The 14,423-nt window shown below is 47.2% G+C and overlaps 7 protein-coding genes across 7 annotated transcripts; 4 read left to right on the top strand and 3 right to left on the bottom strand.

Annotated features, from left to right (window-relative positions):
* Window positions 1–9: 9 nt before the first annotated feature.
* On the top strand, window positions 10–1,705 carry FMAN_00007 (uncharacterized protein; the record flags this gene model as incomplete). The annotated part of the gene is made up of 2 exons (XM_041821804.1): window positions 10–70; window positions 126–1,705. 2 exons carry the CDS (start codon window positions 10–12, stop codon window positions 1,703–1,705), a joined length of 1,641 nt encoding a protein of 546 aa, XP_041687548.1.
* Window positions 1,706–1,748: 43 nt separating this feature from the next.
* FMAN_00006 (uncharacterized protein) lies at window positions 1,749–2,582 on the bottom strand (the record flags this gene model as incomplete). The annotated part of the gene is made up of 4 exons (XM_041821803.1): window positions 1,749–2,260; window positions 2,318–2,401; window positions 2,458–2,476; window positions 2,541–2,582. The coding sequence occupies 4 exons, from the start codon at window positions 2,580–2,582 to the stop codon at window positions 1,749–1,751; spliced, it is 657 nt and encodes a 218-aa protein (XP_041687547.1).
* Window positions 2,583–3,314: 732 nt separating this feature from the next.
* Window positions 3,315–4,424, top strand: FMAN_00005 (uncharacterized protein; the record flags this gene model as incomplete). The annotated part of the gene is made up of 1 exon (XM_041821802.1): window positions 3,315–4,424. One exon carries the CDS (start codon window positions 3,315–3,317, stop codon window positions 4,422–4,424), a length of 1,110 nt encoding a protein of 369 aa, XP_041687546.1.
* Window positions 4,425–5,358: 934 nt separating this feature from the next.
* On the top strand, window positions 5,359–7,515 carry FMAN_00004 (uncharacterized protein; the record flags this gene model as incomplete). The annotated part of the gene is made up of 7 exons (XM_041821801.1): window positions 5,359–5,630; window positions 5,686–5,819; window positions 5,882–6,005; window positions 6,070–6,276; window positions 6,342–6,701; window positions 6,760–7,127; window positions 7,187–7,515. 7 exons carry the CDS (start codon window positions 5,359–5,361, stop codon window positions 7,513–7,515), a joined length of 1,794 nt encoding a protein of 597 aa, XP_041687545.1.
* A 257-nt stretch (window positions 7,516–7,772) lies between these two features.
* FMAN_00003 (related to dehydrogenases and related proteins) lies at window positions 7,773–8,962 on the bottom strand (the record flags this gene model as incomplete). Its single annotated transcript, XM_041821799.1, has 3 exons — window positions 7,773–8,293; window positions 8,346–8,828; window positions 8,917–8,962. The coding sequence occupies 3 exons, from the start codon at window positions 8,960–8,962 to the stop codon at window positions 7,773–7,775; spliced, it is 1,050 nt and encodes a 349-aa protein (XP_041687544.1).
* Window positions 8,963–9,454: 492 nt separating this feature from the next.
* Window positions 9,455–11,120, top strand: FMAN_00002 (uncharacterized protein; the record flags this gene model as incomplete). The annotated part of the gene is made up of 3 exons (XM_041821798.1): window positions 9,455–10,592; window positions 10,638–10,858; window positions 10,920–11,120. 3 exons carry the CDS (start codon window positions 9,455–9,457, stop codon window positions 11,118–11,120), a joined length of 1,560 nt encoding a protein of 519 aa, XP_041687543.1.
* A 1,842-nt stretch (window positions 11,121–12,962) lies between these two features.
* On the bottom strand, window positions 12,963–13,499 carry FMAN_00001 (uncharacterized protein; the record flags this gene model as incomplete). Its single annotated transcript, XM_041821797.1, has 1 exon — window positions 12,963–13,499. One exon carries the CDS (start codon window positions 13,497–13,499, stop codon window positions 12,963–12,965), a length of 537 nt encoding a protein of 178 aa, XP_041687542.1.
* Between the last annotated feature and the right edge of the window lie 924 nt (window positions 13,500–14,423).

The following is a 14,423-nucleotide window of genomic DNA, read 5'->3' as shown; positions in this document are numbered from 1 at the left end:
GCCATCACCATGTCGTTGCCCAAAGCCCAAATTCTCGTTGTTGTCACGGTCGGTGGCTCGACCAATTCAGGTACGCGAATCACTCCGGTGTCAATAAAGAAATCAGGATGCTAACCCACAAATAGCACCAATTCTGGAAATATGTTCCATCTTGGCAGCTAGAGGTCATACAATTGACTTTGCAACACTGAGTGGCAGACAAAAGCTGGTTGACAATTATCCTTTTGTGAAAAAGGTTCACATAGTTGGGCCAGCCATCTCTGCTGAAGAAGATGAAAAGCACTACATCCTCTTCTCGCGTTGGAACTGGAACACTGCCCGAGGCAAAAGGGATATTGTTAAAGGTAAAATGGCATTTGATGCATTCTGGCCTTTTACATATCGCGGTCTGAAGGAGGTAATCACTACCACCAAACCTGATTTTATCTTCTCCGACTTCCATGTTGAAGCGGCTCTGGATGTTTGCAACGAGTTTCGGCTCCCTCACGCAGTCATGTGGCCCCAAATGCCGTGGTTGATGATGCCTCAGAAGTACATTCCGGGTCAGCCCGGTATGCAGCAGAGATGTTTGACCAGCGAGCACGCAAGCATTTATGACAGGTTGTTTGAAATGACCTTTTTGCTTCGCTCCGCGCCATTCTTTCTTCACTGGATCTTCTGGACCAAGGCAATGCGCCGAAAAGAGGGAGTCGCACCTCGGCCTAGGCATTCCAAGCCAGACTATCTTGTGTTTATGAACAACTTTTATGGTATGGAAACGCCACGAGACACTCCACCTTTGGTTCATCCAGTAGGCCCAATCTTGGCCGACTCGTATCCTGCTCTCGATGGAGACATCAAGTCCTTTGTTGAGACGCATCAAAAAATCGCTTTAGTTGCGTTTGGTACACATGTCATTCTGGACGACGGGAAGATCTTCAAAATTATCGACGGTCTCGCTGATGCCATTTCTTCCGGCGTGATCGACGGGGTCGTCTGGGCCCTTAGTGCTAGAAGTCGTGGTCAACTTGATACCAGCATTCGAGTTCCATCGTTACACCTGTCTCACTTGACCATTGATCAGCTGTTCAAGAATCAGGATCAAGCGTGGCACTTTGCTACTTGGGTACCGCAGCGCTCTGTCCTCGAACATGATTCCACAATCATCTTCGTCACACACGCTGGACCTTCATCTGTCAATGAATCCATCTTCCATGGCGTCCCTATGGTTGCAATGGGCATATTTGGTGACCAGATGGTCACTACGCTGAGACTTGAACGATCTGGAGTTGCAGTCCGTCTTGACAAAGAAACTTTTGATGCAGCTTCCTTGACGACAGCCATCAGAACCATACTCTTATTTGACAAAGAGTCGTTCCAGAGAAACGTCAAGCGTATGAAGAGAATTGCCATGGTCGGATCGCGGAAGAAGCATTTTGCTGCCAATGTAATTGAGGAGCATCTATATGATTGGGATGGTAGATTTGAGAATTCCATTCTCGATCTTAAAGCATGCTCCAACAGGAAGAGGGGCTTTTTACAAGCTTCGAACTCAAAGGACATGTATCCAAGAGGTAAAGAGCTGCGTCCAATGCACCTTCAGACACCTGACGTGCGAATGTCTTGGATCAAGCTAAACAACATCGACGTAGCGCTCCTGTTTTTCATTCTATTGGGTATCATTTCGTGGATCACTCGGGCAGCTGCCAATATGGTGCGGCTATGATTTATCTCGTGTACTTTGTCTCTTCTCATCAATCTACGCTTAGCTACTGACCGATCACTGCCTTGGTGACAACCTTCTCTACCGCCCTTGCCATGTCATCCACCGTCTCAACAGGCACTCTTGGGATCTCATGCCCAGCTCCATGATCCAGAAGAACTCGTCCCCAGGGATGGCACAATTCAGTCATCGCTTTACTATAGCTGACATCAGGGTCCTTTTTGCCAAAGATGTGAGCTGTTGGCACATGGATAACTGGACCTTGCGTAGCCTCAGCCCTCAGGAACTTGACCTCGCCGGCAGATAAAGACTTCTCACAGTAAGGGAGTCCTGCACAGAAGAATATGGCGAACTGGAAGGGTGGCGGGTCAGAGTGGTGGGCACGAGCAATAATCATGGCAGCTAGAGACGCACCCTGGGAGAAGCCCAAGACACCGTCAAAGGGACCTTCCTCGGCAATGTACTCCCATAGGTCATCAATGGCTGTCAGGATGCTCTTTGCCGAGTGTGGATGGTAATACGCAAGGCTCTCATCCTGACCAATGAAGGCTTCTATCCCTGTGTCGTGTATAAGAGTCTTGAGTAAGTAAGTAAACAAATAACTCAATGACTTACCAGGCGCAGGCGGCATGGGCTCCCCACCATCAACGTATTCGTATTTATGCGATTGTGAATGGCTAAGTTGATGTCGGAGCGCAGCTGCAATGAAGTCAGTCCGTGTAATCAGATGAGCTGTGTGAAGGAATGTTATGTACACGTCTGCATCTCCAGCACCTAGAATCTGTGTTAGATTATCTCATAGTAAGATGTTCGTGGCCATGATGCGACGGTTACGTACCTTGCTGTTGGTGCCCATTCCGTGAAGGCAAAGTATACGCATGGCGTGGAGGGCAAAGCTGTTGGGAACCTCAGATGATGGAGGGTTTGAGTTTCTCCAAGAATAAAAGGCTTTGGAAGATGTATAGGAACAGTAATTAGAGTTCCCGTGATACGCTGCAACAGACAACCACTTCTAGGATAAGCATCTTGTTGAATTACTGATGCTACGTGGCATGATCACATATCTCTAAGTCAATTGTCAAGTCAGAAGTGCAGAGGTCAATGTAACAGATAAACGCAGTGTGCTTACGCAAAATTTCCATCAATACGAGATGCATTTGCTTATCAACAGAGTTGCAACTCCCGCTGTTGTATTCTGCAAGGCATATGTATATTGTGCTGACAATCTTGTTCCAAAGCTTGATAATCTTATCTTACCTCCATCAGTACCAGAATCAGTAAGAGGAATACATCCTCGCGAGCCAGGGGGGAATTTTTGGTCATGTAGGAGATGCACGAAGCCAATGATTGTGTCAAGTCTTCCAAGTGAAGGACTCAAGACGGTTTGAATCAGCAAGGTGAAGATAAAAGACTCATGATCCCAATCAAAAAGATATCAAAACTCAAGAGGTCTGCAGAGATCTTTAAAATCGCTTTTGTTATCGCCATATTTTCATATCGTGACCAGTACATAATGTACACGGAACAGCTCGTTTAGTACCTCAAGAGTCTAGCGAGACGCAAAAAACAATATCCCAAAAGTCATTACCCAATTTACGCAACCTTACCCAATATGCCGAACCTCGAAAAAGAATTTCACAATGGCGTCAATGGTCTCAACGGAAACACAAAGATAGAGAATGACGGCTGCGTCAACCCCCACAGTCTTGGCATCATCGGTGGTGGATGGTATGGCTGTCACATTGCGGCTACCCTTCTCGCGCTCGGCTTTCGCGTCAAATTGTTCGAACAGCATGAGCGACTGCTACATGAAGCATCTGGTAACAACCAGTTCAGGCTGCATATGGGCTTCCATTATGCCCGTCACAGTGGTACACGTCTTCAGTCAAGGGATGGCTTTCTGCGTTTCGTCGAGCATTACCCCGAACTGAGCCGCATTGTGCCCTACAACATCTATGCTGTCCCTACTCAAGATTCCCTGCTTGATTACAATACCTACAAGGCCATCATGGCCTCAAGCGGGGTGGCGTTCACGGAAGGGGCACCTGATGGTGTTCATATCACTAACGTCGACGGCATTATGTGTGTGCCCGAGAGGGTTTTGCTGCTGACTAAGGCCCGTGCCTACTTCGAGGCAGCACTTAAAGGTGCCCTTGAGCTTGGGCGAAAGGTTTCAAGCATCCAAGAGGCGGACGATGGCGTCTTGATCGACGGTGAGGGCTTTGACTTTGTGGTAGATGCAACGTGGGGGCATTATATGGACCTGGATCTGCAAGTGATATACGAGGCCACCTTGTTGCTCTACTACGAGGGACCTCCTGAATTTCCGGCTGTGACTTTGGTCGATGGTCCCCTGGCTTCCGTCTACCCCACTGAAGTGCCGGGGGTGTTTACCTTGTCTAGCGTACCCCATACGCCTCTCGGACAATTCAAGACTGCAGCAGAAGCTCGGGCGGCACGGGACGGCGTTAGCCCCGCAACCATATCAGCCAAGCGGGCGCTTATGGAGGAACAGATTATGCACTACCTCCCCACGTTCCTCGAGACCTTCCGTTACATTGGTCCGCAGCTTGCCGTCAAGACCAAGCCGCTAGGGGCCTATGATGACCGCAGCTGTCGAGTATCGCGTCGCGGCCGAATGTTTTCTGTTATGTCGGGAAAGATTGACACCATCTTTTTCGCCCATGAGCGAATCCTCTCGCTGATCGACGATGAGAGTTGAAGCATTCTTATCTCTGATGCAACTGTGGCATTTTAGTTTTGTCTGTTAGATAGGGGAAGGCTTAGTTATGCAGCTTCTTATCTCAAGTAAATTTACAAAGTCTAAATCTGTGCTTGGTCTTAGTGTCTTGGCTAGCTTGGTTCTTACCAGCTAGCTAATGGGGTGTCATTTTGTATCTAGGTCAGTCTACCTCTGTAGGTACAGTGCAGGGGTGTTCAGGATTTAGCTTCCCACTGGTGGACATAGTACAAGGAAGATTGTAGCGCTGGTTAGGGCTGGGATAAACACCCAAACGTAACTGTACCGACAAACGCAACAGTCCAGGTTGGTTGATTGGTTGATAAATGTGCACGTTCCCCTTGACCGAAATTTGCTTATCATGGGTCTTACCAAGTAAGACATCGATGCCGAAGTGGCCAAAAAGTTGCAGATCCTGGTGGTGTAGAACAAAAAACTGCAGACGCAGAATCAAAAGCGAAGTGTCATTGCAAAAATACAATACCAGAGCCTAATAGCTCATCATCAGCCAAATGAACGACTATAGCAAGGCTATGAATGCTAACCCGTTCATCTTGGACATTAAGCGCAGTGTACCGCTCCAGTCAAGAGCGATATACTATCCCCTATTTCCAGATACAGGGTAGTCAGGCTCCTTATCTATTCCCCTTGCTGACTACCTCACCCCGCCTGCGCCGCGCCCCCTGGATTTCGCAGGAAACGCACAGACCAAAGAGTGGAGGCAGCCCGGGAATTAGGAATCTCTGTTTCGTAAAGCTGACCACAAATTCATCCCCCACTCTTTTTCTCCTTTATTCCGTTTACCTGTCTGTAGTGCTCATACCAACGCGAAGCTTGAAGCTGAAACCATCGACTGCACTCTCTCCTTGTTACGCCAGTTGAGCTTTTGCAACTCACTCGCATTTCTCTTCCAACCATGTCGGAAACAACAGGTTTGCCATTAAAACATCTTCAGGGCTCCCCGCCCGGGACTCCCGTCAACACAAACAACGAGAGTAACGAGGCGTCTCCTGACGATGGATGCCGATTACCCGACACGGTGACTGAAGCGGAAGCTTCATCCGACAACCACGGCTCGGTTTTGGGCGACAATAACAGGAACGTTGAGGTTGCAGTTGGTGCGTCAGATAATGCGACCAAACAAAAGGTGTACCATACTGGTTGGAGGCTTCATGCTTTGACTTCAGCGTAGGTTATTTTCGCCTAGTCGCCCTTACTTCACAGCTGATTGGCATTGACGTAGCCTCTGCTTGAGCTTATTGCTGTCGACATTGGAAACTACCATTGTAAGCACGGCTCTGGTCTCAATCGTTGATGCCCTCCATGGCTTCAATATGGCCGGTTGGATCGTGACATCCTACTTGGTAACATACACCGGTATGATCCGAGCCAACTTTACTCTCTTGTCCAAGACCAGTATAGGTACTAAGAGATTTCAGGTTTCCTCATCATCTATTCCAAACTCAGCGACATATTTGGCTGTAAACTGATGCTATTGCTTGCGATCACCATATTTACTGTCTTCTCTATGGCGTGTGGTGCTTCTGACTCCATGGTACCTCTGTATGTCAATTCTCTCTCTTCATGCCAGCCTCGTGCGCGTTCTCATCGTCCATCTTTACTCTAGGATCGTCTTCCGCGCCTTCCAGGGGATGGGAGGCTCCGGTATCTACTCTTTATCGACAATCATGGTACCGCTCATGGTGCCTCCAGAGAAATACGCAACCTACATCTCTATCATGTCGTCAACCTTTATCCTCTCGAGTGTCCTCGGCCCAATTCTTGGAGGAGCAATCACAGATCACACGACATGGCGTTGGGTGTTCTACTTCAAGTGAGTCCCATGTTCTTGAAGGCACCTTGCAGTGTAGACACTGTTTAATGACTCATTACCTGTAGCGGCCCTGGGGGAGCGCTTGCGGCTGTTCTTCTCGCCTTCTCGGTCCCATTCAACTTTCCATACGGCGAGTCCGATCGATTCTTTCACTCCCTCGCATCGAAACAAATGTGGAAGCGGGTTGACTTTGTGGGTATGACTGTGTCATTAGCTGCCTCCATCCTTATCATCTTTGCACTCGAGCAAGGCGGTGTGGCCTACCCGTGGGGTAGTGGTGCTATTGTATCAACCTTTGTACTCTCTGGTGTTTTGTGGATTGCCTTTATTGCTTGGGAGCGACTGCTTTCCAAGAGAGACGGTGTCCGTGAACCCATGTTCCCGTGGAGCCTGGTACACAACAGGTTTGTCATGGGGCTACTCTTGTAAGTCTACAGTCAGTCAATCCCAAGTTCTCGGTCAACTAATTCGGCTTCCGTCCAGGAACGGTTTCTTTACCGGATTCCCCTTTATGGCTGCTCTGATCAACATACCGCAAAGATTTCAAACGGTCAACATGACATCAGCTATCAACGCTGGCATTCGCACACTGCCTCTACTTCTCCTGTCTCCCTTGGCGACTGCTATTAATGGGATATTGGTCTCTAAGCTAAGAGTCCCTCCTCTCTACACGCTCTTCCTCGGGGGGTCACTACAGACAATAGGAGTTGGCCTATATAGCTCCTTAAAATCATCAACCTCTATTGCCTCGGCGCAATATGGCTACGAGGCTATCATGGGCCTCGGTTTCGGGTTCAACCTCAGTACAATCCTGATGATGGTGCCGCTAGTCGTTACTGAGAAAGATCTAGGTACGACTTACCAATTCTACTGCTAGACCATTAATGTTTCTCAGTTAACATAACCTCAGCTGTCACAATGGGATCTGTGACACAGATCAGAGTGTTGGGAGGCACAATCGGGCTCGCCGTCTGTTCCGCTTTGCTCATCAACCATATCAAGCGAGAAGCTGTCAAGTTCTTGACAGCAGAGCAAGTTGCACAAATACTGCTGTCCTCAGAGAATATTGGGATGCTCTCTATCGAGACGCAATCTCGTACAAGAGTTCTGTATGCAGATGCCTACTCGGAGCAGATGAGGGTAATGCTTTACTTCTCCATCGCATCTATCTTGTCATTGGTGCTCCTTGTTGAAAGACAGCCAAGGAAGGCTCCTGCTAAGCCTGAGAGAGCAGGATAGTATCATAACTGGCCCTTCATATCATCGAAAGTTAGTAACCAGAAAACTGTCTTCTTATAAATAAGCAATGTCTCAATGAAGCTCCTGATGTAATGTCATGTGGTATAATCAGGATTGATTTCTCAATTGTTATATACTTAAGAGTAAAGGACTTAACATATAAGATAACCAATTAAATGAGCACTTGCTATGTATCTATGAGTTTTTGCTGGTTTGCCTGACCCTGAAGAGCTTGTTGAGAATATATTATTCGATCCTTACTCAAACTTGACAAGCTTCATCGATCCATCACATGCGGCAGACCCCAACAGACTCTGCAGAAGAGCAAGATCTCTAAGGGCTTCCAGAGGACTCTGACGTGGGTCTGGGCTATTCTGCAATATGGCCTGGCAGAATGCCTCAAATTCGGCCTTGACACCATTGTTGTAGATGAATTCCTTTTTTTCATTCATTGACTCCCCAGAATCTGATTTGATGATTGATGTGACACTAACAGGTGTCCAAACAATAACACCACGAGTACTGATAATTTCGATCTCCAGAGTGGATATGTGTTCTACCCCAAAGGAGATGCAAACTGTTCCGTGTCGAGAATCAATGGTGGATACGACAGCGTGAATAGTATCAACAGGATGAAGATGCTCTTTAAGCAAACTTGACAAGGCCATTACCTCCTTAGGTTCCTGCCCAACGGCACGTAGCAGAAGCCTGAGGCTGGCAATAAAGTGAATTCCGCTATCAAGAAGGAAACCACCTTGGAACTCAGGAGTCTTGCGCCCTGTAACCTATCAGTATTTGTGTCAAAGCTAAGCACAGTGCTTTCTACATACATTCGGTCTTGAAGTATTTGTTTTCCTTTCTTATCAATCCATAGTAGGTCAAACGGAAGGATGCAAGTTCTCCCCCGATTTCTTGGGTTCTCATCTCGGCATACCTCAGACTCTCATTGAATCGGAAATTCTCAGCAACGGCCCATATCGGAGGGCTGGACTGAGAACTGTACCATTGGACAAGGCCCATAGCAGTTGCAGTGTCCTGTGCTATCGGCTTCTCACTCAACACATGCTTACCGGCTCTCAGAGCTTTCCTGATAAGTAGGGGCTGGACTAGAATGGTAGCACATGCTGCCACTGCAGCTATGTCAGACCTTGCGAGGAGATCGTCAAGTGATCTTCCACTTGTGGGGGGGCTATCAAAGTAGATGTCAACCCTGTCCCGGGCCTGCTTCGCAAGCGATATTGCCGCTTCCTCAGAGCGTGAGTAAACGGCTTTGAGGTTGAGGTGTCCAACGGACTCAATAGCTGGCAAGTGTTCTGTAGCATGTCAGCGTAACATTTACTCAAAAGCTCCTCTGCAATGCAACCTTGCCATTGATAAACAGCTCAAGAGGGATCGACGTACGTTCTCTCGCAAAGATCCCGGCTCCAAGTAAAGCGATGCCGACCATATTGTAACAAATCGTCAGCATAAACGGCAGGTAACAGAAGGATAAGCTCACAGATGAAGTGCAGAGAGGGGCTGACAAGATATGATGTTGAGACGGATAGAACCACGCCCTGACGAATGACCTCTTAAGCGAGGTCCTTTTGATTTCAAAGCTTGTTGTCCGGGTACACGTAAGATACAGGGTTCACGGGTCAGCCCATGGACTGGGCCACGGGCTGTCTCCGCGCCCGGCCGAGTCTCATGTCTGATAAGACCGAATGTAACTGCAACCCATTTACGTCACTATGCATTATCTCATGCATCCAGATACTTTCCTCTTCCGCAACATCATACGGATGATAATCCTCCGAACCGTGAACGCTAGGCAACAATGTGATGATGTTGGATAAGATGAGCAGTGCACTTCAGTATAGCTACTTGAGAGACAAATTTCTTCATCTAGTACTTCTACAGATTAGCAACATATTTACAATAAGAATCAGAATCAAAAGGCATGGCTATAATTCCATGGAAAGCAATCGACGAAAGCCTCTCCCTTAGATGGAAGATTATTGTTACCCTCCTGGCAATCTACACTCTCCGTATCATAGGGACTCGCATCACAACAACACGAGCAAGGCGCAAGTTCCGTGAACAACACGGGTGCGCTCCTGTGACTTGCCAACTCCCACTGAAGGACCCCTTTTTTGGCATTGACTTTATCTTGAAGCTGATGAGGGTGTTCAAAGAAAAGCGACTATTGGAAACCTTTGCCAACGACTTTTACAAGACAGTCGGTATCACATTCCTAGTCGAGCGTGGCTCTCAGCAGACTATATTCACGATCGACCCCGAAAACATCAAAACAGTTCTTGCTCTCAAGTTCAAGGACTATGGACTTGCTTTTAGAGCTCCATTGTTCAATCCCGTCACAGGTGGCGGTATGTTTGTTTCCGATGGAGAGGAGTGGGCGCACTCGCGGGCTTTGATGCGTCCAACCTTTGCCCGTGACCAAGTGGCCGACCTTGCATTGACAAACAGACACGTCACAGACCTTGTGTCGAAGATTCCTATCAATACAACCTTCAATTTGCAGGAACTTCTTTTTGACTTCACCATGGACACTGGCACTGAATTCCTCTTTGGCGAGTCTACAGATACACTTTGCAATCCTACTAAAGCAAGCCAAGAGTTTACCAAAGCCTTTGACTTCACTCTCAAAGATGTAGCTTATCAGGCAAGATTGGGCCCATTACGCCGCTTCCAAGGCTCTCGAAGCAAGGCACTTGAAGTCTATCAGGTATGTCGGTCTTATGTCGAACGTTATGTCGATCAAGCTATGGCTCTTCGCACATCGACTTTGACTGGGGAAGTAACAAGAGAGAATGAACCTCAAAACCGACATGACAGTCTGTTGAGGCAGCTTGCTAGATCGGGTGTATCGAAGGAAAAGATACGCGCAGAGCTGCTAAGCGTCTTGATAGCTGCAAGAGACACCACCTCGAATCTATTGGGTAATCTCTTCTTTGTCCTTGCACGAAGACCAGATATCTGGACCAAGATTCGAGATGAAGTTAAGCATCTAGACACAAATGAACCAACATACGAGCAGCTTCGCCATCTCACATATGCTAAATACTGCATCAACGAATGTCAGTGTTATTTTTCGTCCAAGACCCTCGCTGACATGACTTTAGCACTACGCCTCCATCCTCCTGTCCCTAGTAATGGCCGTATGGCATATCGGGATACGATTCTTCCCCATGGTGGTGGCCCAAATGGTGATCATCCTATTCATGTTCCAAAGGGCTCCATGGTAAATTACACTGTCTACGCCATGCATCGTCGTAAAGATCTGTATGGCCAAGATGCTGAGGAATTTCGTCCCGAGAGATGGGAGTCTCTCAGACCGTCATGGGTAAGTTAAAGCTTTGGATCATGGCTTTGCGAGAGGTTAGCATAACTCTGATTATTTTTAGTTCTTCTTGCCTTTCAATGGGGGCCCACGCATTTGTCTTGGTCAACAATATGCCATCACTGAGTCTCTGCTGGTCATAATGCGATTTGCTCAAGAGTTCACATCAATTCAATCGATGGACGCAAAGCCTTGGACTGAAGAGATTGCGCTTGGGTGTGGCAATGCTAATGGCGTCTATGTTTCATTCCAGAAATTAAAGTAAGAATGAGTATAAGAGAACAGAATATAGTCTTATCACTACTTTGACCTACAAGAGAAATATAAAGATAGCTACATTGCTCTTATTATATTCTCACTCTCTTATTACCCCGCTTCTCTGGAATTATTCTTAAATTCCTCCTGAGACAACGACAGGTTACAGTAAAGCCACATGCAGTGGCTTTCGTTAGATCTGTAATTGTATTTATTAGTCTGTGTTATATGGCCTAGAACTCAATAGTTTGTCAATGTCTCAAAACAACTTTTACGGTTTAGTCCATTTGCGCACAAGCTTGCCAATAGCCTCTTCTCTTTTTGGTAATTTATAGCTAGCTGAAGTATTCTCTAAATGAGTCTAGGCGAGTCTAGGCGAGTCTAGCTGGGCCACAGGTCTTTTTATGTCTAGAGCTTTCTATATCCTGCAGAAGAACTCCTATTACCTAGACTTCTTATCAGCATAAAAAGAGCGCTGCCGATCTACTATCCTACCGCTTGTGGAAATTCAAACATCGTTAAGCATTTATTTCACTTATGACAATGGAGAACATGTATGTCATTGATATTAACAATCAGACTGGTGACTTCCAGCAATACTCTCTCATCGCCGCCCCACCCAAAGTAACCGGCCCATCCACTCCAAAAGTTTGGTCAAGCGTAGTCGCTTGGGTACAAGCAGGTGGAGATCAGGGAGCTGCCTTGCTTGCTCCTAAACAGCTTTTAGCAATTGCTGGAAATTCCCATGGCCCGCCTGCTTTCGGAGTCGGGGTCAACGTCTCTGTCAAGAAACCTGTCGAGCTGGGCAAATCTATCGAAATGAGCGTTAGAGATGGAAGACCTCACTTTGCCGAAGCTATGCCAGTTCGTGCTATCGATGCTTCTGCCTTTGAGATTAGGACGGATGGTAGTTTTACTGTCTCTGAGGCCAAAAATAGTAAGTTTGCTTTTCGATTTGTGAATAAATTAATAACTCCATTTCCAGTGAACTTAATCGTTGGCCTTGGAGTGTCCCAATCCGATGGAGACGACGAAGGCGAAGGCTTTACTGGCTCTTCCGCAGTATTCACACCTCAACCCAATCAGTGGTATAAGATGAAGCCCCAGATGGCCTTCTACCTAACTGCTGAGCAGTACGCACCAGGAAGTCTTATTGATATAACTCGTTTGGGAAGCTATGCTCTTGAAATTGATTTCAATAAAATGCCAGGCGTCGATCGTATGTCTGTTATACATAGACCTGATGGCAGGCTAGTCTTTCGTCAGTAGCCAGTATATATATATATATGTCTATGGCTTTATTCTTTTATATGCGGTTTTACTATACTTAATATATGCTTTGTTTTAGTCTTGACGTACCCTATTATCTTACTGGATAGATACAAAGAGCAAGACATCTATTCAGTACTCACTAGGTGCTCAATTTCAGCTTACAGTACGGTTGCCAATTCAATTAAAGTCAATTTACGCAATCTTCTGTGCTTATCTGCAAGCCAATCTTCTAGTGTTAATTATCCATACATGCTAGGTTTTATTATGGTCCGTTTTGACGATCTCACTGAAGTATCATAGGTTGCAGCACAAAGTAGCGACAAGTACTACCGTCACTCAGAGTACTAGCCCCCCTTCACATAAACCTCAAAGACCAAGTTCAAACACTCCTAATTACTTTCACTTGGGCATTTCTTAACTGCTTACATTCATACAAAATTGCTGCTGATGACAATGAAGATTAGATGCTCTTAGATGCTGTTTCTTAAAAGGTGATTTAGAACTTCATTCTTATTAGGCATAGCACTAGAGATAAGTGGCTGCTGTTACTGTAGTTATCTAGTCTATTACCAACAACTTATCAGTCATCTGGCGGCATGTCGCGAGATAGACTCGCCGTGATATGATCAAGAACTCTGAATTTAACTTTATTCACCAACTCATCCTCATCAATCTGAAGCTTCATGGCATTCAACTCGCTGGTCAACTCGCCCATGTCCTGCCAGACTTCGGAGAGGGTAACGTCGGTATGCTCCTCTAACTCCCGAACCCTCTCGCTCGTCAATCCGGCCAACGACCCAAGTTCCTCTTCCAAGTCTCGACACTTCCTCTCAGACGCTATCAATCGGTCGCGCAGATCATTGATCTCCTGCTTGAGATCTCTGTTCTCGTCCCTGAGCGCATACAGCTCTTCACTATGACGCTTCTGTATCATCTCAAGCTTGGCCCAGATCAGCGCGATGTCGTCGTCTCGTTCTTCGCGATCATCTTTTCGCGGTCGCTTTCGGTCATAGATTGGAGCGGGAGGTGGAGGAGGTTCGGTTTCGTCATAGGATGGCGGAGGTAATTGTGTAGGCGATGAGAGGATGACGACCTTGCCTCCCGTGCCACGAAACATGGTTGTCAAGTCATCTTGGATGAAGAGGGACACACCCTCGCTGACGGCTTGTCGGATTTTTCGGAAATGAGCCTTTGATGCCGCTGAATTTTTGATGTAGATGGAAAACGCTGTGACATTTGCAAGTTCACGAAGGGCATCGAGGACAGTACCCGATTGAGTCCGTAGGGGAGATAGTGGTTCTTCAGCCTCAACAGAGACGATGAGTTTGGGATTCTGGTTTAAGCGGAAGTTGAGGAGGAGAGTACTCGAATGGAATTTGTCGCGCACTTCATCAGGAAGTGAAGGGGCTTCGATGAAGTCGAAGGAGGATATAAATGGTGGAAGGGCTCTAATGATCAAGAATGTGCCCGTCTTAATGCCCTTGAGTCTGATGGGAATGTTGATCTTGACTGTCGAAGCGAGTCGTTATGGTAGTATCTCTGATCTGAGGGTCCGGCTCGATTAAAAAACGCGTCATGTCGTTCCATTGCCACGTAACAACGGCCGGCGTTGTACTGTTCACATCGAGGCTCGATAACGTCGCCATATCCGATCCTGCCGGTTAGCAACGATCCATGAAGAGACACTCACCTACGCAACTAAGCCCCCTGAATCAGCGTTATCTGACAAGAAACTCGCCCCGTCTCCAGAACTGAGCTGCAAGCCGGACCAAGTTCCCTTGACAGTCCGCAACGAACCAACAGATATCCACCAGGAGAAAGATCAGCTTCTCGCAGGCCGGGCAACTGTTAGAGCTCCAGAACTTGAGCTGCAAGACATCAAACAGTCCCCTCCACAGGCCCCGATCGTTCCAGCAAAGGAGGGGTGCGCGCCTCGTTTGATGGGTACAATACGGAATTTTATACGGTCTGCGGCGCGAGTTCACTGACTTTCTCTTGGACGCGTTTCGGGGGGAGGGCTGTGTCGGACTCGACGCGATCG

The sequence above is a fragment of the Fusarium mangiferae genome (genome assembly GCF_900044065.1).
Source record: "Fusarium mangiferae strain MRC7560 genome assembly, contig: FMAN_scaffold013, whole genome shotgun sequence".
Lineage (NCBI taxonomy): Eukaryota > Fungi > Ascomycota > Sordariomycetes > Hypocreales > Nectriaceae > Fusarium > Fusarium mangiferae.
The sequence above is the reverse complement of the archived record's forward strand: the minus strand, read 5'-3'. Positions and strand labels throughout refer to the sequence as shown.